Source organism: Scardinius erythrophthalmus (assembly GCF_964197995.2).
Source record: "Scardinius erythrophthalmus genome assembly, chromosome: 8".
Taxonomy (NCBI): Eukaryota; Metazoa; Chordata; class Actinopteri; order Cypriniformes; family Leuciscidae; genus Scardinius; species Scardinius erythrophthalmus.
The window spans coordinates 12,092,666-12,118,265 of NC_138228.1; the positions used below are offsets into that span (position 1 = coordinate 12,092,666).

General features: G+C 37.8%; 2 protein-coding genes across 2 annotated transcripts; one reads left to right on the forward strand and one right to left on the reverse strand.

The window, feature by feature from the left end:
• Positions 1-10,015: 10,015 nt before the first annotated feature.
• On the reverse strand, positions 10,016-15,152 carry nts (neurotensin). Its single transcript, XM_081373328.1, has 4 exons — positions 14,636-15,152; positions 13,984-14,045; positions 12,407-12,637; positions 10,016-10,849 (listed from the first exon to the last, which is right to left on the reverse strand). Exons 1-4 carry the CDS (start codon positions 14,724-14,726, stop codon positions 10,706-10,708), a joined length of 528 nt encoding a protein of 175 aa, XP_081229454.1. The 5' UTR covers positions 14,727-15,152; the 3' UTR covers positions 10,016-10,705.
• A 1,211-nt stretch (positions 15,153-16,363) lies between these two features.
• On the forward strand, positions 16,364-24,692 carry rassf9 (Ras association domain family member 9). Its single transcript, XM_081373329.1, has 2 exons — positions 16,364-16,611; positions 20,992-24,692. The coding sequence occupies exons 1-2, from the start codon at positions 16,565-16,567 to the stop codon at positions 22,262-22,264; spliced, it is 1,320 nt and encodes a 439-aa protein (XP_081229455.1). The 5' UTR covers positions 16,364-16,564; the 3' UTR covers positions 22,265-24,692.
• The last annotated feature ends 908 nt before the right edge of the window (positions 24,693-25,600 follow it).

Genomic DNA, 25,600 nt, shown 5'->3' on the forward strand with positions numbered 1-25,600 from the left:
AAGGAACTTACTGGCATGTATATGGGTTTTTGAATGGTTTAAGGGCCTAGTGATATGGATGTCAGGGAAAGGCGTGATGAAGAGGATGGAAAAGAAAAGCATGAACAGATTGATGGGTAAACAAAGGGCCGTAAAAAGCTGTTCCCCAAGGAGCAGAGGAGCTCAAAACAGAGATGTGGGTGATGAATGGCTTGTAATAAGCCGGCGACTGTCTGACGGCCACTGATCTAAGGTCCCTTTGCGATTAGACGCTCTCACGCTCACGGGGAGGCTGCGATGACAAGGATGTGATCTGTGTGTTGATGTGTTTGTGGGCGGGTGTGTCAATGTGAAATAAACAGTCACTGAGACAGAAGGGCCACGTTTCGTCAAACCACCTCTGCAAACTGTTTTTAAGAACAAACATGTGCTACATAGACTTGATGGAACGATAAAGACATCTGGGCCTTTCAGAAACATGTTGATGTCGGCATGAAATGAAAATTCACCCTATTTTCTAAAAGCATGTTATGGAACTTGTCTGTGTCGGTGAAGATGACTAACTTTTCTCTGGTGATGTACGTATGCAGGGTACCTGTAATCTTTTAATCCGCTTAAACTTTATCACCACATCTCAAAATCCAATCAACAACTTATGCATTGAACCAAGTCCAAGAATACATTTTCTCTTTTTCAATAAGCCATTACACTTGGATAAACGTCACAATATGAAAGAAAAGATCTGGCGCTATTTCAGTTATACTTTAAGTCTGGTGTAGGAACACCAAGTCAGTGCCGTGTGCTAAAAGAAATGTTAAAGGGTTAACTCAAAATGGACCATTCTTGATTTTTTTTTTCTATGGAATATTGCAGTAGTTATTATAAATTATTTATCTGTACACATAATGTTTTTACAAATTCATGTGCCCTCTTTAGTCAAAATAACTTCCACTCCCTCTTGCTGCAACATCTCTGATGATTTTTATTCGCGTATGGGCGGGACAACCTGTCACTCAAATGAGATCATAGCAATAGCAAACCACAACAAACCCACGATGCATTCAATTCCCTATTGACAAAATCAAGCCCCGCCTTACATTTTTTCTTGTTTGAGAGGCTGTTATACTCACATGTCACAATTGGGAAGAAAAGACTATTGCATCTTCCATTTCATGCTGACTTTTATTGATTTTTTGATGGCCAATGCCGACTGGGAGCAAGGTGAGCAAAATTAAATGTTTATTAGATATTTAAAGACATATAATCATATTTAAATCATATAATTGCATATTTGCTGAATGCTGACGGTAGATGAGAAAGTATTAGGTAGCATTTGGCTTTCTATTGGCCTATTAATAATAGAAAAGCAAATGCTATAATACCTTTTTATACTGTTTATTTTCTTTGTTTAACAGTAATAATTTATTAGACAGAACTGTTAAAGGATAGAGAATGGGAGCTCAGATGCTGGTGTTCTTAACGCTGTCAAAATAAAAGCCCCATGCACTGTCAGAACACAAACCCCCTGTTTCATAGACAAGGCTTAAAGGGATAGTTCAACCAAAAATTACCCCATGATTTACTCACCCTCAAGCCATCTTAGGTTTATATGACTTTCTTCTTTCAGACGAACACAATCGGAGTTATATTAAGAAAATGTCATTGCTCTTCCAAGCTTTATAATGGTGGTGAATGATTTTGAAGTCCAAAAAATGCATCCATCCATCATAAAAGTAATCCATTCGACTCCAGGGGGTTAACCCCTTACCTGACGAATGACGTATTGACGAACGCTGAAGCACAGAGGACAGAGCAAAACAAAACACCAGTCACAAATTTGAAGTCTAAAACGATAATTTTTAAAGAGAAATGTCATATAATTTCGATATAAAAGAAGAGGAGCTTGAGTTTGTTGAACCGAGATGTTAAAGCTTACGCTTATCCTACATCCTACGTCATACATCGTGTCAGTCATATAGGATGTCTTGAGGATGACTAATCATGGGATAATTTTAATTTTTTGGTAAACTAACCCTTTATGGCGAGCAGGACGAGGCCGAGGCCCGTGAGAGAACGGCGCAAGGCCAGTGGCGTGATTAATGATGAGCGACACCTGCGCGACGCACGGGTCTCACATCTCTCTCACTGAGGAGCGGAGCAATAAAAGGAGAAGCGACGACAGTGAAGGACGAGAGAGGCCAGGCCTGGATTTATGGTGTGTTTTGTTTATGTTTTATTATGCCTTTCGTTTTGTATTTGTTTGTTTGTTTATTTATTTATTTATTTATTTATGGATTAAAGTTGTTGAATGTTCGCCAGTTCCCGCCTACTTCTTCCCATAACATCTAACTTCATTACACCCTTTAAACCTAGTCCTCCTAGGCTAAAATGCATGTTTGAGCTGTTTTAACAGAAAACAACTTGCACAGACTTATCTTAAAATATGTCAGTGCCATTGTTTTGTCTCAAGATGCACACCTGTAATGTTTTTTTTCTAAGGCACATTTATAAAAGCTTCCTTACTGTAAATGCCCTAATAAGGCCTAATCTTGGCTAAATGTAAGCCCTGTTTTTGAATCCGGGCCATAATGTATAGGCCGATGCCAATAATTAAAAATATATTGGTCTACCACTATATTTTACCCACCTTAATGTCATTCTAAACCTGTACTTATTTTCTACTGAGAAACATAGATATTCTGAAGAACTTTTTTATACCTTCTTTTGTGTTCCACAAAAAAGTTCGGAGCGACATGAGGGTGAGTAAATGATGACACGATGTTCATTTTTTAATGTACTATCCCTTTAAAATGTACCTGCAGAATTACATATTCATGTTTCACTGACAAAGCACTGCAACAGAGCTGTGCCATTTTTTTTTTACTAAGACAGTCCTGAGTCAATTACAGCATGGATGCAAGTGGTTTAGATGAATCCAGAGGGGAGGAGGACAAACCTGGAATAAAATAAGACCTGTAGTCCCTGTCCGATAAGAACATAAGCAGGTGTTTATCAGTGGACCCAGAGACACAATGCCACAGGTGTTGGAATGGACCATTTCTGGCTATGCTTACTGTCCCCTGGGCCACCGTGGTTTAATATCCCATCACTGCAATGCACCAAGGTGGAGACACACATCTGGCTTTTCTCAGCTGCTGTCACATATCATGCTAGAGGCGCTGGAACCGGATCTACCCTCATACAATAATTAGTCTCATTTATCCTGCTGTTCCCCTCGGAGTGTTGCTCTGGGCTCCTGCCTGCTTCTCTACGCAGCTTTCATCAGTAAACCATTAAAGTTTCATAAGTATTAACTACTGTCTGATGACACTCTCCCTCATTGGACCAGCTTTATGAAACTGATGGTGCCCATCACTCTGCAGCAGTTGATAGATGCTTCTCCTGCCGGTGCCAGAGAGAGACACTTTGACACGAGAAAGAGTGGGAAGATATGTGATAGTTGAAATTGCATGTGGACACTTCAAAATGAAGGTTTTGTTGTTTGATGTGTTAGGAGAAACTTAATTGGAGGAGCATTGTGGCTGGGGGAATACCCACAATCCTTTGCACTTAAATAGTGTTAGAATGTGTTTTGGTCAATATGAGAATATAAGAATAAATTTAGCTCTATTTAGTGTTTTTGATGCCATTTTGTTTTAAACGTTATGGTGTTAGAGTGAGTTGTGTTCCTTTTAGTGACGTTTCTTCCTTTTGAGTAGTTAGTCCAATACTCTAGAATGGTTGTTGCATTTTGTTTGTAGAAATCAAGGTGTAATAAGCTTAAAACATCTTGATCTTCAATATCGCAATACCAAAAATGCAACAACATGTATCGTGGATAGTGACAAATTATGTTTTTATTAACAAAGTTCGGGAGGAGCACGTTCAGATAATTAACGCGAGTGGGGAGCACTAAGCAATCAACGATAAGAGGTGTATATATATTCAGCAGGCTCACCTCAATTCATTGACAGTTTAGCAGCATCCCTCCACCACCCCTTCTCCACACTTCTAGTCCTAACCACTTACATACGGGGGGAGTACTCTGGGTACGGGCCGAGCTCGGAGCCCTCCCCCCGGACAGCACGCCAAATACGCATTAAACTTCACTCCCTCTAATTGTATGTAAGTGTGAACTCGTGAATCTGTATTGTGAATAGTTCACTCGGTGTCCGTGCTGGTGCCCGTGCCGGTGTCCCTTACCATGCCGGTGTCCGTGTGTCCGTGTCTTTGTGTTCGTTTCGGTGTGTCCGTGTCAGTGTCCATGCCGGTGTCTCCGTGCCGGTGCTGGTGTCCATGCCGATGTATCCATGTCCGTGCCGGTTTGTCCGCTGGGTGTGTTTATTCATGTCCGTGCCGGTGTCCGTGTCTGTGTGTCCGTGCCGGTGTACGTGTCGGTGTGTCCATGCCAGTGTCCATGTCGGTGTGTCCGTGCCGGTGTGTCCGCTGGGTGTTTGTTCATGTCCGTGCCGGTGTCCGTGTCTGTGTATCCGTGCCGGTTTGTCCGTGCCAGTGTCCGAGTCGGTGTGTCCGTGCCGGTGTGTTCATGTCCGTGCCAGTGTGTCCGTGCCGGTGTCTGTGCCGGTGTCCGTGTCTGTGTGTCCATGTCGGCGTGTCCGTGTCCGTGCCAGTGTGTCCGCTGGGTGTGTCCATGCCGGTGTCCGTACTGGTGCCCGTGTCCACTGGGTGTGTCCGTGCCGGTGTTCGTGCTGGTGTGTTCGTGTCCATGCCGGTGTTCGTGTCCATGCCGGTGTTCGTGCCAGTGTGTCCGTGTCGGTGTATCCGTGTCAGTGTCCGTGCCCGTACTGGTGCCCGTGTTGGAGTTACCATGTCTGTGTATCCGCTGGGTGTGTCCGTGCCGGTGTCCATGCCCGAACTGGTGCCCGTGTCCGCTGGGTGTGTACGTGCCAGTGTCCATGCTGGTGTGTCCGTGTCTGTGTTCGTGCCAGTGTGTCAATGTCTGTGTCCGTGCCGGTGTGTCCGTGTCAGTGTGTCTGTGTGTCCGTGCCGGTGTGTCCCTGTCGGTGTGTCCGTGCCGGTATGCGTGCCGCTTTTCTATCACAGAAATAAATTACGTTTTTACATTATATAAATATATTAAAATAGAAAACAGTTACTTTAATTTGTAATAATATTGTCACATTTAGTTTTGGGTTTTGATTCTTTTTCATGTTTCATGTCTATTTTTTTTAATTCTCAGTCAAGTTTTCTGTTTGTCATGTATTTGTGTCAGTGCCGGTGTCCATGTGTCCATTTTCATTTGTAATAATATTGTCACATTGTATTGTATGAGTCTCGTGTAACCATAGTCAAATTCACATTTTTTGTTGTGTTGTGTCCGTGTGTCCGTGTCGTTGTCTGTGTTGGTGTATATGTAAATGATGACAATTTTAATTTTGGGGGGAACTATCCCTTTAATGTTAATAAAACAACAAAAAACTAAGAGAAAATCACTCACTACTCTGAGAGCTTTAATAGTAGCTTTAATAAGTGTCAGTCTATAATATATACAGTGAAGTCTATGTAGTGTTTTTATTTTGATATTTGTTCATTTAATTTCTTTCTTGAATGCCTCTGTTAAATACACAAAAGCACTGTTTATTTCATTTGTATATTATATGTTGTATACATAATGAGTACACGCCTACATTATAGGAATACACAGTATCTATGGTAACTAATCTTTTTTATCTTAAATTGATCATTTGTTGTTGTTGTTATTATTATTATGGAGTTTACTGTATTCTGTTCATTAAAAGACCAACTTTAAGTTGATGTAACTAATATGCCCTTAGTTTAGTAAACTCTGTGCCTTATCATTTTAAGTTGAGATGACCTTTTCTTTTTTTCTTTACAGTTATGATGTTAATCTGTTCTTTTACATGCAACTTTAAGGCAGAATAAAGAGTGTTAAGGATCAATTCGCAAGCATTGGGCCATTAGGCAAGATATTAATCTATGTTCTCCTGTGAGGGTGTGATCAATACACCAAACACATGGAAATATTACACATCCATTACAGATGCAAACCCGTAATACATCAATATTTGGGAAAGTTCAATACGCTGTATAACAATAGTAAAATGATCTCTCTTGCTGAAGAGCCATGGGTCCTCTTCAAAGTCTGTTAGATGATGAGAGGACGTGTTTTTGATGATGGTTGAATGAGCTGATACTAATGTACTCATACGCTGTCTGTCTCCTGTTGTTATAGCAGACCTCTTTGCTCTCTCTCTCCTATTACTGCAGTGTCCCTCTCCATTGTAACAGGCTTAATTAAAGATTAATGGGAGGGTTTTCCCTGCGTGTAGAGTGGAGATAGCTCATTTCCCAAGGCTCTTCTTTAAAAGCACTGCACTGTTGGGAGAGCTAAAAACTGGAGAGACTGCGGTGCTGCGGAGAACAAAGGCACTCTGGCCTATCCCCTCTCCCTCTTTCCCATTGCAGGCCATGTAATAACCGAGCGAGGCTAGGAAAATAGAGGTGCGACGTTGCGGGTAGTCATTTCATTTTTGGCAACCAAAGAGATGCAATCAGCTCATTTAAAAGCCTGCGTAGTGGCTACCTTTCTTTCCTCCCGTGTGACAATTACTGCCACCGTCTCCATCAGGCTCTTTAATGGCTCTGCTTGGAGCCTGTCGAAGACCATCAGGCTCTAGTGGGAACTTTAAAAAGAGCCAACAGAGGAGAGGAACAAATTGGATAAGGTTGCTTTTTTTCGTTTCTTTGCTTTTAGGGTAATGTCGAAGGGATGGTTTTAATATTTCTTTGTAGAATATGTCACTACTTTAAAGTATATTTCTGTGAAAGTTCTAGCTATCCAGACTTTTGACAAGACCTTTTCTTATTGTGGCCAAGAACTGCCTACTTAGTTTAAAGAGACTGTCTGACCGAAGAAAAAAGTTGAAAAGTGTTGACTTTTTAATCGTAATTAAGTAATAGATGCATATTATTTCATAGACATATAGCAACAACAACAAAAAAAAACAGATTGTGCAATTTTATTTGCTACTGTACGCTCTTAAAAATACAGTTCTTCATTGTGATGTGGTTCCATGAAGAAACTTTAACCAGAGGACTGAAGAGACAGTAACAAAGTACATTTACTTGAGTACTGCACTTTTTGAGTATCTGTACTTTACTTGAGTATTATTTTTTCTGGAAACTTTTTACTTCAACTTCACTACATTTGAAAGACAAATATCATACTTTTTACACCACTACAATTCTGTCAAGGTCCTGTACATACAGTAGTAACGTCAGTCGGGGGGTGATTTTGGTTGCAGGGGTTGCATTTTGGTTGGAAAATAAAGTCGGTTTGACGTCACAACCCAGCGTCGGATTGACGTCACCATCCACCGACGGACAAACGTTGGATTTTGGTTGGAAATGAAAGTCGGTTTGACGTCAGAACCCAACGTCGGATTGACGTCACCATCCACCGACGGACAAACGTTGGATTTTTGGTTGGAAATGAAAGTCGGTTTGACGTCAGAACCCAACATCGGATTGACGTCACCATCCACCGACGGACAAACGTTGGATTTTTGGTTGGAAATGAAAGTCGGTTTGACGTCAGAACCCAGCGTCGGATTGACGTCACCATCGACCGACGGACAGACGTTGGATTTTGGTTGGAAATGAAAGTCGCTTTCACTGATGTTGGCTTCTGACGTCAACCTGATTTTCATTTTCAACCACAATACAACGTCTGTCCAACGTTGGAGATTAATGTCAATCTGGCATTGGATTCTGACATCAACCTGATTTTCATTTTCAACGTTGGGTTTGGTCTTCTAAATGCGAATTTTGTCATTGTTTTGGAGCGCACTAGCTTATAGATAACAGTAAGGCTAACATATTCATACTAAAAGCCAAAAAACTTTAAGAGTGAACACACCAATACAAAACTCTGATTATATTTTAAATGTTTGATGGAAAACTGTGTCCTGTGGTTTGTTAGGCCACCAGGCCATTCATTTTGAAGTAATAAGTGTAGCTTGTTTTCTTGAGAACTCTTGATGAGGACCTGTTTTTGCTTTGGAGGAGGTCATTTCAATTTGGTTCATTTCGAGAAGACAGTAAGTTCGATTAGTTCAGTCTCTCCTGTTAGAGGCTGTCACTTCTGAGCTTGGTAATACTGCCCATATGCAGGCCCTAATTATTTACTCTGCAGGCAGAGAACAAGGTCATGCTTGTTATACCATCATCCAATTCACACAATCAGATTCAATCCACACAATCAGAGATCTCACAAAGAACTAATCTCGTTCTTTCACAAGCAATTATCTTGATGTAACCTGGTAGGAGATGCTCCGCCAAGCCCAGATGAAGGCAATGACTTTCATTTTGCATCAGGCCCAGGATGCAGCAGAGATCCGTGGCTAAGTTAAACTGTCAATCTGTGCTTCTATTGGAAAATTTGAGCTAAATTAAAGAGAGCTCCAGCACTGGATAGTGGCCAAAACAATTAAGGAGCACTAGCATGGACACAACAGATGATGCAGGAGGACTGCATTTCCCCAGTGTCCATTCACAATCCATGACCTTTTTCAAAGAATTGTGACATTTTTTTTGCATGAGTAAAGACAGACTGTTTACTGAAACGGACAGCAACAGAATTCACTGCGTGTAATATATTTTACATAATACATTATATGCTAAATGTTATAGTATATGTTTATATAGTAATTTTGGATAGATAGACAGTTGCCGCTTTGGTCAGATATCAAACACATTGCAGCATACGAGCAACCATCAAATAATCAGTGTTCTGTAAATACAAAGATATGTGGCTGTCTTCCTGTCTGTATTGTGTGGGACCTTGTCGAAGGACACGGCTGTTTTTCCCTAGACTTCAGCAGCAGGCAATAAAGTGAGTGACAAACAAGACGAGCAGCCATATGCGATCAATGCCTGCAGAAATGGTAAAAAAAAAAAAAAAAAAAAAAAAAGAGAGAGACAGAGAAAAGCACTCTCTAAACAGGATTGCACAGATGTGCATCAATAAAAACATTCCAATTCCTACATAGACAGTGATACATAAGATGTCCATCATGTCTTATTGATGCGTTTCCCTTTATCACATTTAGATTATTTAGGTTGAAAGAGCCAACTTTATTTACTTTCTACAGAATGACAAATTATTATTCCTCTCTATATAAATGGCATATTCCTCTGAGTGCTTTAATGCTTATAAGATTAACAGAACCGAAAGATTTATTTTGGCACTACTGAATCATAGAATTTATAGTAATGATTCTTAGTCTCTTCATCTTTATTTGACATGTTTCTTGTATATAATTTCCCAATGAACTACACAATTTCACTGCTATATAAAATAAAAAACGGCATCTATATGTTGTTCGATATTTGAAATGAAAAATAATCTTGATCACTTGTAAGGTATCTTAACTTGCTGCCTTTTCAAGGTCAGAATTGCATTAGACTGTACTGCCATCTACTGGTGAACAGTCTCTGATTATTTACTGGATTATCTGTAAAATACACACAACCATTTTTGCTTTTGTTTATATTTGTCATTTTTGTTGATACATATATATACATCTACAGTGAATTTGGAGTTTGAATCATTAATTGTATCAGGATCATTACCACTGCAGCCTACTGTGTCAAAAGGCCACAGAGAAATATATTTGAGTTGTTCAGCACATTTTGAAGCCAATTACTTAGTATTTTTAATTAGCACTGGCCAATTAGAGAAATGAAAACCAACAAGCTCTCTCTTTTCCATTTCATTAATGAAAGTGATGTGCATATAGCTCTGGGTTTGACAAATCATTGAGCATTCATCAGAGATACTGTTTTGTTCCTCGTGAAATAAGTCAAATGTCCTTAATGGAGTTTAATGGAATATATTTCCAGTTATTTTCTTAATTGCTTTGGCACGTCCGCTAGAGTCCAGAAAAGTGTTTTATATGCCATTTACAGACCACATTTTAAACAGATTATGTATTATGTGAAGGGCAGACTAATTAAAACGTAGCTATTGTCTTAAGGATGTTGCACTAGCAGGGAATTGCAAATGATGTTTTATTGGTCAGCTAATCGTCATATCAATCAATCTCAATACAAATGTAGATGCCACATAATTTCCTTAAACTGAAAGTCCAAGCACAATTAATAGCTTAATTTTGTTCTCTGCTTGTTAGTTTTAAAAATCCAACGAAACCTTTAAAAGTCTTGTGATCCAGTTTTTTTTATTCCTCTTCTTCTTCTATCATGTGATTGGTTGAAATTTCTTTATGTAGTAATTATTTGTTATGCGACAAGAATCTGAAGGTAGCAAATCTGGAATAAAACGTTTCAGCTTTAAATTATATTTACTGTGTATACACTAAGAGAAGTTACACATTTTAGTATTTTCATTCACTCAAAATCCTTCATAAATGTTCTTTATATCATGTTCATCTGAAGAATACTTTCTTCTGTGAAAAAAATAGTTTTAATAAGTATGATTTAATTATATTGGAAGAAAAATACATTAAATAAATGAATAAATATAATAAACTCTTGAATAGACTGCTGTTTTATTTATATCGTCCATCCCATAATGAAGAAGAAGGGATTGACTTCTGAATCACATAAATAAATAAAGGTTTAGCTAAAACAGAACATACAATTACTATATATAATACTATGACAGTGAAAACAGACACATATTCACAAAATGTAAAAATGTCTTTCTGTCTGTGGGTCTTGAGCATCAGTAATACACACTTCTCTTCAGAATGTACGGCCGTCTTGATTTATTGGTGCGCAGTTGCCTTTTTAGTATATAGGGAGATTTCCTCTTCAGTGGACTGTCGCTGTTTTTGTCCAGCTCCAGATATTCTTGGTCATCTTGAAGCTGAAATGAAAGGCAGAGGCCCTCAGATTAGTACAGGACTGAAAATCACAGCAATTGGGTGGACAATGCTGGCAATCAACTGCCACGTCATGACTGATGCTCAGTTAGTCTCCTGGATAATCATTTCTCCTCAGAGCTCCACTGAAGTGTGTTTGAATAAGATGTATATCTGATGGAGTCTCAGAGGTGCACTGACCTCGAGCCAAACAGGTCATCAGCTAATGACAGGAAGTGTTTATAAACCATTTAGCCCCTTTATGTGTTGTAATCAATTTGGCAGCATAAGCTATTTCGAAAACGCTTTGGGTTTCATTTGTGAACTATATTAGTTAAAGGGATAGTTCACTTTGAAATTAAATTTTGGTATGTTTTAGCTTACTGTACCTCAAGGGCATCCAAGATGTAGGTGTCTTTTTTTCCGCAGTAATTTCAATTTTGATATTTTTAGGTCAAACCGTTCTTGTCTGTCAGTCATTTAATGCAGGTCTATGGTCACTGTCTCAAAGAGCATGCACAGAGAAGTCCAAATTAAACAATTCCCCATCGTAAGTACACATTGATGGCCTAAGACACGAAACGAGCGGTTTGTGTGAGAAAACGAACAGTATTTATATAGTTTTTACCTCTTATACACAGCCACGTCCAAGTGATCTGAGGGTGCGCGCGCATCCTGTTGTGTGACGTGTGCACAGACTGGTGCATAGATATATACACTAGATGTCGCCTTAAAGACAATCGTTATGAACTGCCGTAGCCAAGGCGACATCTAGTGTATATTTCTATGCACCAGTCTGCACCAGATCACTTGGACGTGGCTGTGTTATAAGAGATAAAAACGATATAAATACTGTTCGTTTTCTCACACAAACCGCTCGTTTCGTGTCTTAAGTCATCAATGTGTACTTACGATGGGGAATTGTTTAATTTGGACGATGGGGAATTGTTTAATTTGGACTCTGTGCATGCTCTTTGAGACAGTGACCATAGACCTGCATTATATGACTGACAGACAAGAATGGTTTGACCTAAAAATATCAAAATTGAAACTACTGCGGAAAAAAAGACACCTACATCTTGGATGCCCTTGAGGTAAGCTAAAACATACCAAAATTTTATTTCAAAGTGAACTATCCCTTTAACGTGAACTAAGATGTTTTGTATTAGTTTAACATCTACTAATACAGTTTTAAAATCTAAAGTTGTTTGTTATTGGTAATGCATTGTGAACATGAACAAACAATGATTCGATTTTTACTAATGTTAACAAAGACTAATAAATTCTTTAATTCTATATATTTCTCATGTTAGTTCATGTTAGCTAATGCATTAACAAGTGAGATCTTATTGTAAAGTGATTGAAATATTTATTCTTTTCATGCTGCTTTTTTTTACGTAAATCTGCATCAATGTTTATATTTCAAATTTAGAACATTATTCCTTGTTATGAATTGTTAAGTGGCTGAAGAAGAAATCTGGATTTACAAGAGAGCATGTTCAAAGTCGACCATAGAGCATGTCAATAGTTAATTGTCTCGATGCCTATGTGTCGATTCTCACCTCTCTGGGCTGCAGGACCCTGCAGAGGTTCTGAAGGTCATGCATTTCCTCAAGCATTTGTGCGAGGGTACCCGAGACCCTCTGTTCATAGTCAGCCTGAAACTCGGTGTCCTCCTGCTCCTCCTCGCTGCCCCAGGACTCGAGCCTCGACTCCCCGAGACTGTTCATCAACCTGCACGCATCCTGGAGCGGCAGCTGCCACAAGGGGGCGATGTGCTTGCCGTGCTTCACCTGCACACACCGCGACAGAGCAAAAATGTTTACAATAACTCAATCTCAGTCTCAGCTATAATTCACCTTATATAAAAGTCATGCTGTCTTCAACCATTGTTATTTTCTCAGTCCACTTACAGGGTGCCAATAATGGATAAGCACATTTTGAGTTTTCTCTAGCCACTTTATTGGGCTTCACAGGATGAATCTAACTAGATCAAGGCCTGCCGGGCTATCTGGAAATCTCTTTTCAGCCTGTTGGCTGTAAGTTTGGGTAAGTCTTATATTACACTGTTCTTAAATAACACAATCCCATTCCAGTTCATGGATCTGATATATAAAAACAAGAGTAAATATTCTCAGTAATTGAAACATATCAAACTGAAAGATTTTTCCTTTCATATTAAGAAAATGGCACCTGTATAAGACCTACAGCCCATCAATCTGCCATTAAAGTAACTCTATTTCACTACAATTAATTAGACTTGGCCAGCTGACATTTTAAAAGTATTAGCATTAAAGACATAATATTTAATGTCCACATTTAAAGTCATAATTAACTTTTCTAATTTCTATACGGATAGTTAGAAAAGCTGTCTTGCCAGAAATTGTGGTCAGAGTTAAAAAGAAAATCTGTTTGAAAATTACAAACACCATAATGGTATGATATTCTCTATTGATAATTGATAATAGTCAGATGTGCTGATGATAGATAATGGATATTGATGCATTGCAGAATATTGCTCAATGAATAAAGGCAGCTGAGCATTATTTTGGGCAATGGCGCATCATTTGGTCCACCAATAGAGCGTAAAAGCTTCATCCATTTTGCTTTTTGAGTACACTGCTCCTGATTTGCTGCCTGAATCAATATTATTTTTAAATGTGTCATTTCGCGTTACATTTAACATCACTTAGCATCTACATTTATGGACCGCTGTACAGCGTGGCATTCATCAAGACAATAACCTTTTTATAAATCATCAAGTGACAGGAGCACAAACATAAATGTACTATAAATCCCACATCCATGTGCTATTTTCTGAAAGAGCTTCAGATGCCTTTGTAAAAAGATTTAGCTGGTAAAGAATATTCTTTATGTTTAATATAATCTGCTGTAATTTCTTCTGAGTTGTTTAAAATGCATACATTTATATTTATCTCACAATCTTAGTTTTTTTCTGTTTTTCTGTACTGGTACCATGCTGTTTTCACAAAACCAGAAACCATGAAATAACCATGACTTTCATTTAAAATTCAGCTACCCTACAGTCAAAGGGCATATCTATATTAAGGCCCCATTTAAAACCAGTATTGCCTCTGTTGGCTCAGGCTCAACATGTGTTTTAAAAGCAATACTGTACCTTTGAAGTGAGGAGACTTCTCAATACCTCTTCCTCTATTGCCCTTTTTCCCTGGTCTATATCTGAAGAGGGAGAAAACACACAACGTTGAGATGTTTTAAACGTAGCACTGAGAATATACACATCAAAAGTACAAATAAATTCTGCAGTAGTGAGTGTGTTTTAAATTCGGTTAGATCTAAAGAAAAAGTCAAATGGGTTTTTGAGATGGGTAGAACCTTAAGATACAACACTTGCCCTGCAACATGTTTTAAATCTTCAAGGTTTTAACATTAATGTCTGTAATACTTTTAGAGTTTTAAGTAAGTGACTTATTTATTTCAAAGGGAAATTGTGATTAAGTCGTTTTATCTTTATTCAAAGTTTTATCTTTATTCACTTTCTAATACAGTTATCCAAACATGATCAAATCTAATGATGCATACTATTGATGAAAATGCTGATAATTCTTGATATCAATAAGATATAACAGATAGTTACTGTATACTAAAACTAAGACCATAAAATACTTTTTTTATGTGAATGTTAGCTATCAAAGATCATCATCATCAAATATTTATCTTGCAATGTATTGGTCATTTTGAATGGTAATTAAATTTTGCTAAATAAGCAGAAGTAAAATCAGTCTGTAAAGTGATAAAAATGCACCTACCTGAACATAGTCCATTACACAATAAAAAAAGGAGCATAACGGAGGTCAGCTGCATCTGCATGTTGTTGGTAGTCCCACAGTTTCTGTACATTCAAGCTGGGCCCAAGTCCATAAGGTTAAAGGTCATAAAATGGTATGAAAACGGATGGAAGAATAAGAGAGATAAGTTGCAAGAGAGTTACAGAGACAATCACAGCGCGTCCTGCAGAAGTCACGATGCTCTCTTCTTGGTTTCCTATCCAACCTGTTTGCTGTGTCTCCTCTTGGCTTTCTCAGAAGTGAAGTGAGGAATGGCGGGCTCCATTCCACCCGGTATATAAGAGCCTCAATGATGTCAGAGGAGCCGCACTATCGTTCCTACCCCTCCCATATCCATCTCCATATCTCTCTCTCTCCATCCCTCCCTTCATGCCCCCTTGTCCTGTGTCATGATGACATCAGCAAACACCTCAGAAACCACTTTGATTGTTGACGTCAAAACTTCCATAAATGCTAATTTGATGTTCCTCTCTTCATTCTAAAGGAGGAAAGGGGAGTGTTGAATTTATGATTTGTTCTTAGAAGCATGGTGATGAAAGATAAGAGAGGATGCTAGATGCCTTCATCTGAACTCATTGATATTGAAAAGTCCTCAAGAATTATCTTCCAAATCATACTGTGTTGAGATTAAAATGTAAACAGTTTTGAGAGTCTAAAGTGTAATGTTCAACCTTGAAAGATTCTCTCCGTACATTCTGTAATGAAACAGTGTTTACTTTTGATTGCTCCCAAAAACAAATATTCATACAGATAGGCTACATAATAGCCAATGACAAGGTTGGATTATTATTTATATGATGCATTATTATTCATCAGACCAGGGAGTGTTGTAACACTGTTTGAGAACATCATTTAAAGCAATTGAAATGGTTACACATGGCCACCAACCTGCTGTGGTTACAGTAGAAGTTTGTAAGACTCTTTACAGGACTATAGAAAACAAATCCTATGAAATATCCATGTTAGCTATTGGTGTTACAGACCATTCCAGTCGTGGGGAAGGTTGTAACATCAACACTCTTTTGTATTTAATTTTAACTTCTGTAATTCATTTAAACAAATTTGAGCTTAGATGCCTGACTAATTCAACTTGTTGCAGATACATATGATATCAGTTTGAAAGATACAGTGCACTCTTTAAAAAAAAAAAGATTTCAAAATGGGGTTTTAAAATTAATTAAGATGTAAAATATCTGTGTTCTGGGGTAGGTTGTGACATGAACTCTATTTTGTATTTCATTTTAACAGTTTGTAATTCATTGAAACATATTTGAGCTTAGTGTATATGTCTGAATAATTCAAATTGTAGATGTGAATATTATAGGCTATTAGTTTGAGGCACGTATTTAAAAAAAATAAAGGTTCCAAAAGGTTTGCAGCGATCCTGTCGAAGAACCATTTTGTCAAAAACCCTTTCAGTGAACAATGCTGCTTAAAAGAAACATGTTATTTTGGTGTAAAGAACATTTTAATAGTCTAAAGAGCCTTTTTCCACCATAAAGAACCTTGGAAATGTTCCATGGATGTTAAAGGTTCTTCTTCACACCATTGATACTAATAAAAAAAACTTAATTTTTAAGAGTGTAGCCAGCGTAGAAATACAGACATTGAAACAAAACACTCCCAGTTCACCAATCTAGTGGTACAGGACAGAGATGCTATATCACAATCATCAGCTCCACACAGTTCTCCTAAAGGCGAGTTTTGTCGCCTCCCTCCGTGTGAAGTGGGCCGGCCCTGTTTGAAACTGCTCTTACTTTGAAGCTCGCAAGTTGTTCTGTTGAACTTTTTCCACGACTAGCACTTCAGTGGTACTTTCTTGATTAGGTTTATGCGCTCCGTTCTGTTGCACGATGCCTTGGATCTGACCTGTGGTCACATTGACGCACGATGGCTCCTTTTGGAAAAAACTTTCTGAAGACGCGTTTGAAGAACAGGTATGACTCAAACCATCCATTTCATTTGAGACTGCACCACAGACCTTTTAATAGAACGTTTAAATATATTTATTAGGTCGAAACAACGTAAAAGGTAGAAAGCTTGAGAAGCAATTAAATATTTGTCTTTTTTTTTCTCAGAACCGTTCGCAAAGAAACGCGTACCTATAGTAGCCTAGTTTTTGTGGACTGTTAACTCCGTCACTGTAACAACACTTGCTCTGACTCAAGTGTTTCGCCGCATGGTCGCAGAGAGTCGAGTTACACTAATGCTGTTGTTCTGCTGGCTCTGGTGCCTCTCTAGGATGCAGGTAGCTGGCGTTAAGTAACGCCAAATGTGTCCTTTTTTTCTTAAATATTAAATCCCGCATGACGACGAATGTGCGTATTAGCGCCTGAGTGTTTGATGAAATGAACTGGAAAGGCTATTGTAATGTTGAGTATTGTTGCAAGTATGTTTAACTTCATTATTTTGTTGTGTCTATAATTAGTCTATGTAATTATGACAAATTATGTCAACAAAATATTTTAGTTTTAACTTGCTTGATTAGAGAATAGCTTGTAATTTTGGTGCGATTGTTTGAACAAGTGAAGGATTCTGGGTGTAAAAAATAAAAGGAGTTTGACACAAAAATGAACCCCCTAAAGAGGTCAAAGAAAGGGGATGGGAAGTATATGTTCTTTTTAATTACAAGTATATAAGCATTTAAACAATATTTCAATAAACAAAAGTTAGAAGAATGTGTTACACTCACGAACAAGCAGGTAACCATAGCAGCCAAAATTACACAATCTGTATCGATCGGTACAGGATGACAGCATTTAAGGATATTGTCATTATTTATAATGTCATTAGAGACATACAAATCATAAATAGTATGACGAAAATCATTAGTTTTTGCTTAAAGGGATAGTTCACCCAAAAAATGAAAATGTTCTCATCATTATCCACCCTCAAGTTGTTTCAAACCTGTATGAGTTTCTATCTTCTGTTGAACACAAAAGAAGATATTATGAAGAATGCTGGTAACCAGACAGTTGATTATGTTACATAGTATATATATTTCTTTCCTATTCTGGAAGTCAATGGGTCCCGTCAACTGTCTGGTTACCAACTATCTTTAAAATATCTTCTTTTGTGTTCAACAGAAAGGAATTCATACAGGTTTTAAACAACTTGAGGGTGAGTAAATGATGCAAAATTTTTGTGTGAACTATCCCATTAAAAGATCTTCAGTAGCTTATAGTTGAGGGGTAGCTAGACTCCTGGCGTCAAAAGACATGTGAGATTAACTTCAATTGAGCCCATAAATTACTGACAGAAATTATTTTATAAATGTTTGTACACTTTAAAGTTTCTGTCATTGACACCATTTTAGTTAAGTGCCCTAATTTACTTTTGATGATGTCTCAGTGTTTCCATATAGTCTAAATAGTTAATTATTCAATAGTTTGTTGTAGTGCTGATTAAAGAGGACTCTTAGTTCAGAGGGAAATCTAATCAAAGGAAAGCTAACACTGTGTCTGCTTTATTTAATGTGGTCCATACAGAATGACATTCGAACAGTTGATTTATACATGGTTTAATTAATAGACATGCTTTGTTTTGTGAAGGTATGCGCTCACAGCGACATTTTAAAACTGGAGGTGGTTATTACACTTAACTAAATTACCTCAGCTGCCATAATTGTGTGGTTATTTTAGTACACAATGTCACTAGTTAATACCTAAATAAGAACCTTCTAGAGCAGCATTGCGATTTTTAACCTGTACTTTGCTTTAGCTATTGAGACAAACTGCTCTTCCTGAAATACAATGAATATGTTTTGTCGTCTCAATTATGCTTATGAGGTAAAGAGATCTTTCTAAAACGTTTTTTTTTATTTATTATTGTTATAAAAATCTCATGCTTTTAAGACAGGGCTCAGAGGTAAAAGTGAATTTCCGTGGTATAATGTTAAGGAAACATGCAAGGATACATTCTAATTTTACTGTGCTATGTTTCCTTAACATTATACCATGAAAATGAGCACTTTTACCTCTCTTCAGTTCACATGCCCACTAAAATCTCTCTGCCCTCTCAGAGAACTGTTAATGAATCATTTGACACAGACAGTACCCATTTAATATGATCTCACAGCTGCTCTTAACTTACATGGTCATAAATGTTACAACTGCCGCATTGGGATTTATTATTTTATCAATATCTACAACTTTGACTAAATGTATTAATATAAAGATAATGAATTTTGTTAATGAGATATATCATTGAATGACCCACACATCTTTATTAAATTGATGTTTAATTTCCCAAGCATAATTTTGTACAGCCTAATAAACCTTGATAGACTGACTGTCAAGGAGATTATGTTCCTCGTCCAGACACTGTGTTGAGTCAGTAGAAAGATACAGCATGTTCTCTGTAGTCCAGTGCTCCTGTCTTGTGGCAACACGTGTTTTATTTTCTTCTATGAGTTGAGAAGCAGAGTGTTCTGTTCTTTTCACCTTCAGTGGTTTTGACAATGTTTCTGGTGTTGTGATTATAAGGGTACAAAAGATACATCAAATCTACATTTCAAAACAAGCTTTTTGTGATTGTGGACTGACTTAACCAGATGTTCACTGATCCATAGTTATATTTCTGTAAACACAACAGACAGTTTGTAAGTTTGTTGTACTGCTTCTTTGCAATATCCATGAAATGGACATTTATAATTTTCCATTATCTCACGATACTTGAACTTGTTGGCAGGATGTATGTTACAGGATACTGCTGGTCACCATTGATTTTCCCACAAGACAAACACAGGTGCTTCCATTCCCCCTCATTTGTTTCCTGTCCTCATGACAATTTTGGAAAAGACTAAATAAAGTAGACCATTTCATGAAAACAATATTGAATTCCCAGTGTAGACTATTCTGACATTTCTTTTTGTTCAGAATGATTTAACAAGCTCTTTAAATAGATCAAAATTGTATAGCAAGCCAAGAAACATTGTTAACCAGCTGAGTGTAAATGCTTGTATTGTATTGTAGCATATTGTCTATTTCAGTGTAATGTTTCTGACATGTGTGAACAAGCCACTGTATACTTTTACTTGCTTGTTATGTAAATGCTAGGGTTGCACACTTCTATTATGATGTAATGGCGATGATGTCATATGGAATTACCAGCACAGGTGCGAATGTGTAATTCACTTTTAGAATAGCATTGTATACAGTAAGTTCAAATTAATGTCATACAAGATTTAATGGCAATCTTGCATTAGCTTTGTATACTTTTTCTGTCTAAGATAAAAGCCTTTAACCCTATACAATACACAATATATTTAAGCATTGCATCAATTTGTCTCGCTGTATAAAAGCAGTGTATTAGGTGGTCTGCTATGTAAATAGCTCAACTATTTACTTTTTGTGTGGAATAGCTGCAGAGTTTTCTAAATATTAACTAACCACCTGCATTCTTGCATAAATGTTGCATTCTTCTGAGGTATTTCATTAAGAAAAAATATACTACTTGCATTTTTGTCACCCTTTACAAATACAAATGCTATCTATCTATCTATCTATCTATCTATCTATCTATCTATCTATCTATCTATCTATCTATCTATCTATCTATCTATCTGTGTGTGTCTGTCTGTCATTTATTTAGCTAATAAATAAACAGTACCTCTGTATTTAAAATTTAAAATTGCTTTTAATAGCGTTTAATTAGCCTCTACAATATTCAGATCTAAGAGAGATAATTAGTCGTACCTGATGTTATGACCTGAAATGAATGAAAAATTATGAAACAACCATTTCAGATAATTGAGGGTAAGATACATTTGTCATGAAGCCTTTTGCTCATCTTAATAATGTCAGACATTTAGTGTTTAATTAACATCTGAGTTATGGATGTGAATCTGTGTCAAATACAGTTATGACTCTTGAAACATAGATATATTTGAGCTTTATGTATTTCACCCCATTTGAGTGTAATAATGAAACAAGCCACTCAAGTCTGTCCATGTGATTTACCACTTGTGTTTTTAGGCATGAATGTCTAAAATCACATTTAACTCACTAATGCTAAATTATAGTATTGCTTTTATGTTTATGTTAGACAGAGGTAGACTGTTCCAGAGCTTAGGGTCAACTATACAGAAAAATACTAGTGTTCAGTAAATTCATTATTATTATTATTAAATATAATAATAATAATAATAATAATAATAATGTTTGTCCACCTAGTTCATATAGTTACTAACTGTTATCCATTTCATAATATTAAATTATTTGTCTTTCTTATATAAAATGACCATGGTAGCCATAAAAGATTTTAACACTTGCGATTGTGTTTTTTTATAATACACACTTGTTAAATCTCTTTACCAGGTCTAAGGTTGTAGAGGAGACACCAGGGAAGGAAATCCAGGTGCTTGTGTGTCACGAAGAAAAAGTAGTCTGTGGTGTGACCAAGCACACAACCTGTGCAGATGTAGTTAAGGCTTTATTGGAGGACCACAAGGCTATACCAGAGAGTAAGAGGCTCTTAGATGGGGAACCTAAAGACTTCTGCATCCTCGAACGGTGGAAGGGTTTTGAGAGAGCACTGCCACCTCTTACTCGGATCCTTCGGCTATGGAATGCTTGGGGCGATGAGAGACCTTTCATACAGTTTGTCCTCATGAAGACCAGTGACTTTGTGCCATCATCCAAAGGAGCCAAGAAGGCCTTGAAGTCTCGGGGAGCGAGGTCCAAGAGATGGGACCAAGGACCTGCACAGTACGCCAAGACGGTGTCTACGGAGAAGCAGAAGCGCATGGTGAAGAAGGCCTTCCGTAAATTAGAGAAGATTCAGAAAGGAGAGACATCCGAGGGCTCAGAGGAGATCAATAAGCTTGTATTGTTGATCATCTCCCAGGATCAGACCATCCGGCAGCAGATTCAGCAGATGCGTGAGCTAGACTTGGAGATTGAACATGCAGAGAAACAACAGAGTAACAGCCCCACGCCTCGCTCCAGCATCACCGAGAGTGATGGCGGCCAATCGCTGTCCATGTCAAAATTTGACAACCAGCTTGAGGAGTACCTGTACACCAGTGATGGAATCGAGCAACTAGAACTACATGTTTGCAGGCACCAAGAACTCATTGACCAGCTCTCTCAAGATATTGACTTAGAGCTGAGGAACTGGACTTCAGATTTGGAGGATTTAAAAGGAGCAGCAGCTGCTTGTCCAGAACTAGAGCCGGAACCCAACCTCTCATTGTCCTCCTCAGATCTCATAGAGCTGGAAAGCTTACGCAAAGAACTAGAGGCAAGCATGAGAGCTGGGCTTTCCCTCCATGTCCAAATGCAGGATATCGAGAAGGAACTGCAGCGGAACAAAACAGACCTGCAGTCCCAGAACCAGGAATACCAGCATTTAGTTGCCCAACTCAGTGTGCTTGAGCTGGGGGCCTGTCTGGACCAGCCTAGCCCTGTATCTCTGAAGAGCCAGATCAGGGCCACTGTCTCTCAGCAGACAGTTGGCAAGGTAAGACAGACATGCTCCCCTACAGATGCAACAGACACAGACTCCGACACTGGAATAAGCTCTACTCACAGTCAGGACTCACTGTCGCCCTGTGTGGACAGGTCGCCGCCTATGGACACTGATGTTTGAAGCTGAGGATTAATTGTGTTTTTAATACATACATGTGCGTAATGACTCCAACAATGAAACACACAGCTTAAAAGAATATTTCACCCAAAAATGACAATTCTGTCATCATCAAAAAAGATATTTTGAAGGATGCTGGTAACCAAACAGTTTTAGTTGCCATTGACTTAAACTATAAGTACAAAAAACACTGAGACATTTCTCAAAATATCTTCTTTTGTGTTCCACAGTAGTAAAAATATCCAGCCCGTTCTCATCCTAGGGCGTCATATATTGACGCTTTTGACATTTCGTCGACATCGAACGCACATGGCACCCTTTAGCGTCAATATGAGACGCAGATAGAAATGGGCCAGAAGGCGCCTCCTAGCGGTCTAACCCTAACCCTACACTAGACTTAAACCTACCCATAACCGAACAAAGCTCTGTGCGTGTCATATTGACGCTAAAGGGTGCCATGTGCGTTCGATGTCAACGAAATGTTAAAAGCGCCAGTATATGACGCCCAAGGATGAGAATGCGTTGGAATATCATATAATTTTGGAAAAATATGAGTAAATCATGACAGAGATGAGGACAAGAACGGTGATGTGCTATCCCTTAAACATTTGCTGTGCTGTTACAGTTATACTATATAGATATATATGTGAATACATTTTTAGTCATCTCTTGTTTTTTTCTCGCTATTAGAATTCATATGCACTTAAAGCCCACATTAAAAATATAGAAGAACTTTCTCAATAAGCTGAAAAAAGGTCATTCATATTTAAAATTAACCCCCATTCTGTTGATATTTAAAATCCTGCTGATATTTATTTACCCTATATTTTCCACAATTTGAAATATTCATTTATATATATACCATTTTTAAAGAAAAAAATATTTTTATGTAAATAGCAATGGCAATATAAATGAAGTGTTTATAGCTAAATGAAAAAGACTCTGATGAAAGAACATAGCCTACTCTTGTTTTATATTAAAACAAGCTTTTATGTAGACTTTGTAGATAAGCTTTACTTTTTTACCTGTTTCTTTTTTTAAATTTACTGTATAAACAGGTGACTGCACAGATTGCAAAATAGAGATAAAAGTTATCACATATGCATAATTTATTTGTTTTTCTCTTTCAAACTAAGTCGATCTATATTTAAATTCATTTGAAACGCTGAGTCTTTTAAGCATAGCTAAAATAATGTGATGACATTTCCTTGTAAAATGTGTTATCAACTATAGTCGCAATACACTGTGACTCGTGTTGCCTTCACAGCTAAAGTGGGTTGAAACAGCTCTCATAGAAAGAATCCATTCTGACACTAATACAAACACAAGGAATATTTGAATTCTAATGGGAAAACCTATCTACATTTTTTCAGTCAGTGCCAGTAAAAAGACATTTGAGCCCTTTTGCTTCAAGTAATTGCCTCATTCTTTCTTTAAAACTCGCAAACAGCAGAGACTTAGCAGTACTATTAGACTGCGGTCTCATTGAATTAATGCAGGGTCTTTAATGCCAAGTTCCTGAAGGGTAACAACGTGTTACACTGCTGTCATTCAGCGTGACTCATAACAAATGGGCTTTTAAAGAAGGCTACATTTTGTAATGCAAAACAAATGGGTTTTAAACAGTTGCATTATGCAGCAGGCCTTGGTATTCAGGGGGTGTTAATGAAGACTTGCTTCATTGGATCCTTCTGAGTGCCGGCTTCGCACTGAGATAATAACCAAATTCCCCCTCATTGGCTCTGATCCCACACAGCCCCCTATGTAGGGTGTTGCCAATACAAAGTCCGAGGGCACTTTAATGTCTTCACTGCCAGCGTCGTGACTTGTTTACCTCCACTGTCAGTTCAGGAGGAACCAGAGAGCTGCCAGGACTTTGTCGCGGCCGTAATTTCCTGTGCGAAAATGGCAATTACTGACTTTTATCTCTCGCTACTGCTGTGGTAGCTCCAGCACTAATAATTATACCAGCCAATTCTTGAAAACAGTCCTTTTAGATTGGTTCAGGGCATCTTCCCCTTGTTGAACCTTTAATTATGAGGACTGTGGCATCCTCACAGGCTTTTTGGCTGAAAATGCAAACCATGAGTGAAGTGGCATAAGAGAAGAGGGGTGAACCAGGCCATCATGTAACAAGACACATGTATTTTCTTTCACTAGATCAAGGAACCTACTCAACTTCATAAACACACAATGTGGTTTCTGATTCAACAAGTGATTGGATCATCTTAAGACAAAATAGTCCTGCCGCCTGCATGCTGCAATCTTAAAAAACAACACTCGCATTATCTTGTCAGTTTGCCTTGACATTTCCTGAATGGTTGGGGTTTTTTTCCACTTAAGTCAGTGATTTGTATGTTAATGTTTCTCTCATACAAAACCATTGAGTTTTGAACTTGTACCAAAGAACAAATAAACTAATTTTAGGATCTCTTTTAGACTGAGTCACTGTATTTTTTTTTTTTTTTTTTTTGCCCATTGTTCAGAAAAAAACTGTGGGTGTTGGTGTATGTTAACAGGATTATGGAAACCACAGAATTGCCTTCTTGACAGCAAAACGCCGTTCTTTTATTTTTAATCTCATAATGACATGTTGAAAGCTGTAATATCTTGTATTAAAGGGTACCATTTTAAGTGCATAAGACCGTGTTGTACACAAGCCCGTCCTTATGTGAATGACTAGCAAATTTTAGTTCTTATCTCAGTTAAAACAACTGAAATGCTTAAAATGTCAAATAGAAACAAGCACTGGTCTTTTATTTGGCATGCTGAAGTTTACTTTGCAATTTTAACTTTATGCAAACATGTTTTATGGAGTTTTTCAGCCTTGTGGCAAGAACGCTGTATGTTCAAAGCATTCAGGCGAAACTGTGTGCACTTGCTGAATCGTGTCAGGGAACAGGTTCATCTTTTTTTCAATCTCATAAAAATAACTGCAACTGAAAAGAGCTTGCTGTTTCTTTACCTCACATAGACTCGGCATGTCTGAACCTCTCCCACAGTCAAAGGTAATGAGTGGATAAAAGCAGTTCAAAAGGGTGATGCCATCTGACCAAACAATTTGAATGAATTTTTTTTGTTGTTAAATTATCACCCAAGGCAATAATTAATGAGAAAAATTGTGCGGTCTTGCTTCAGTTTTTTTTTTTTTTTGGTATAATAAAGAGTAGTGAAGTTTAGCATCAACTCTCAATATTTTAGTTTTTAATTTAAAAGACACTCTGAAATCACTTAACGAGTGCATTTTTCTTTCATGTGTTGATGTATTTAGTATTAAAACGTGCGCTGAGGGAGGAGCCTATTTTACTACAATGGCTATAACTTGAGAAGGAAATGAGA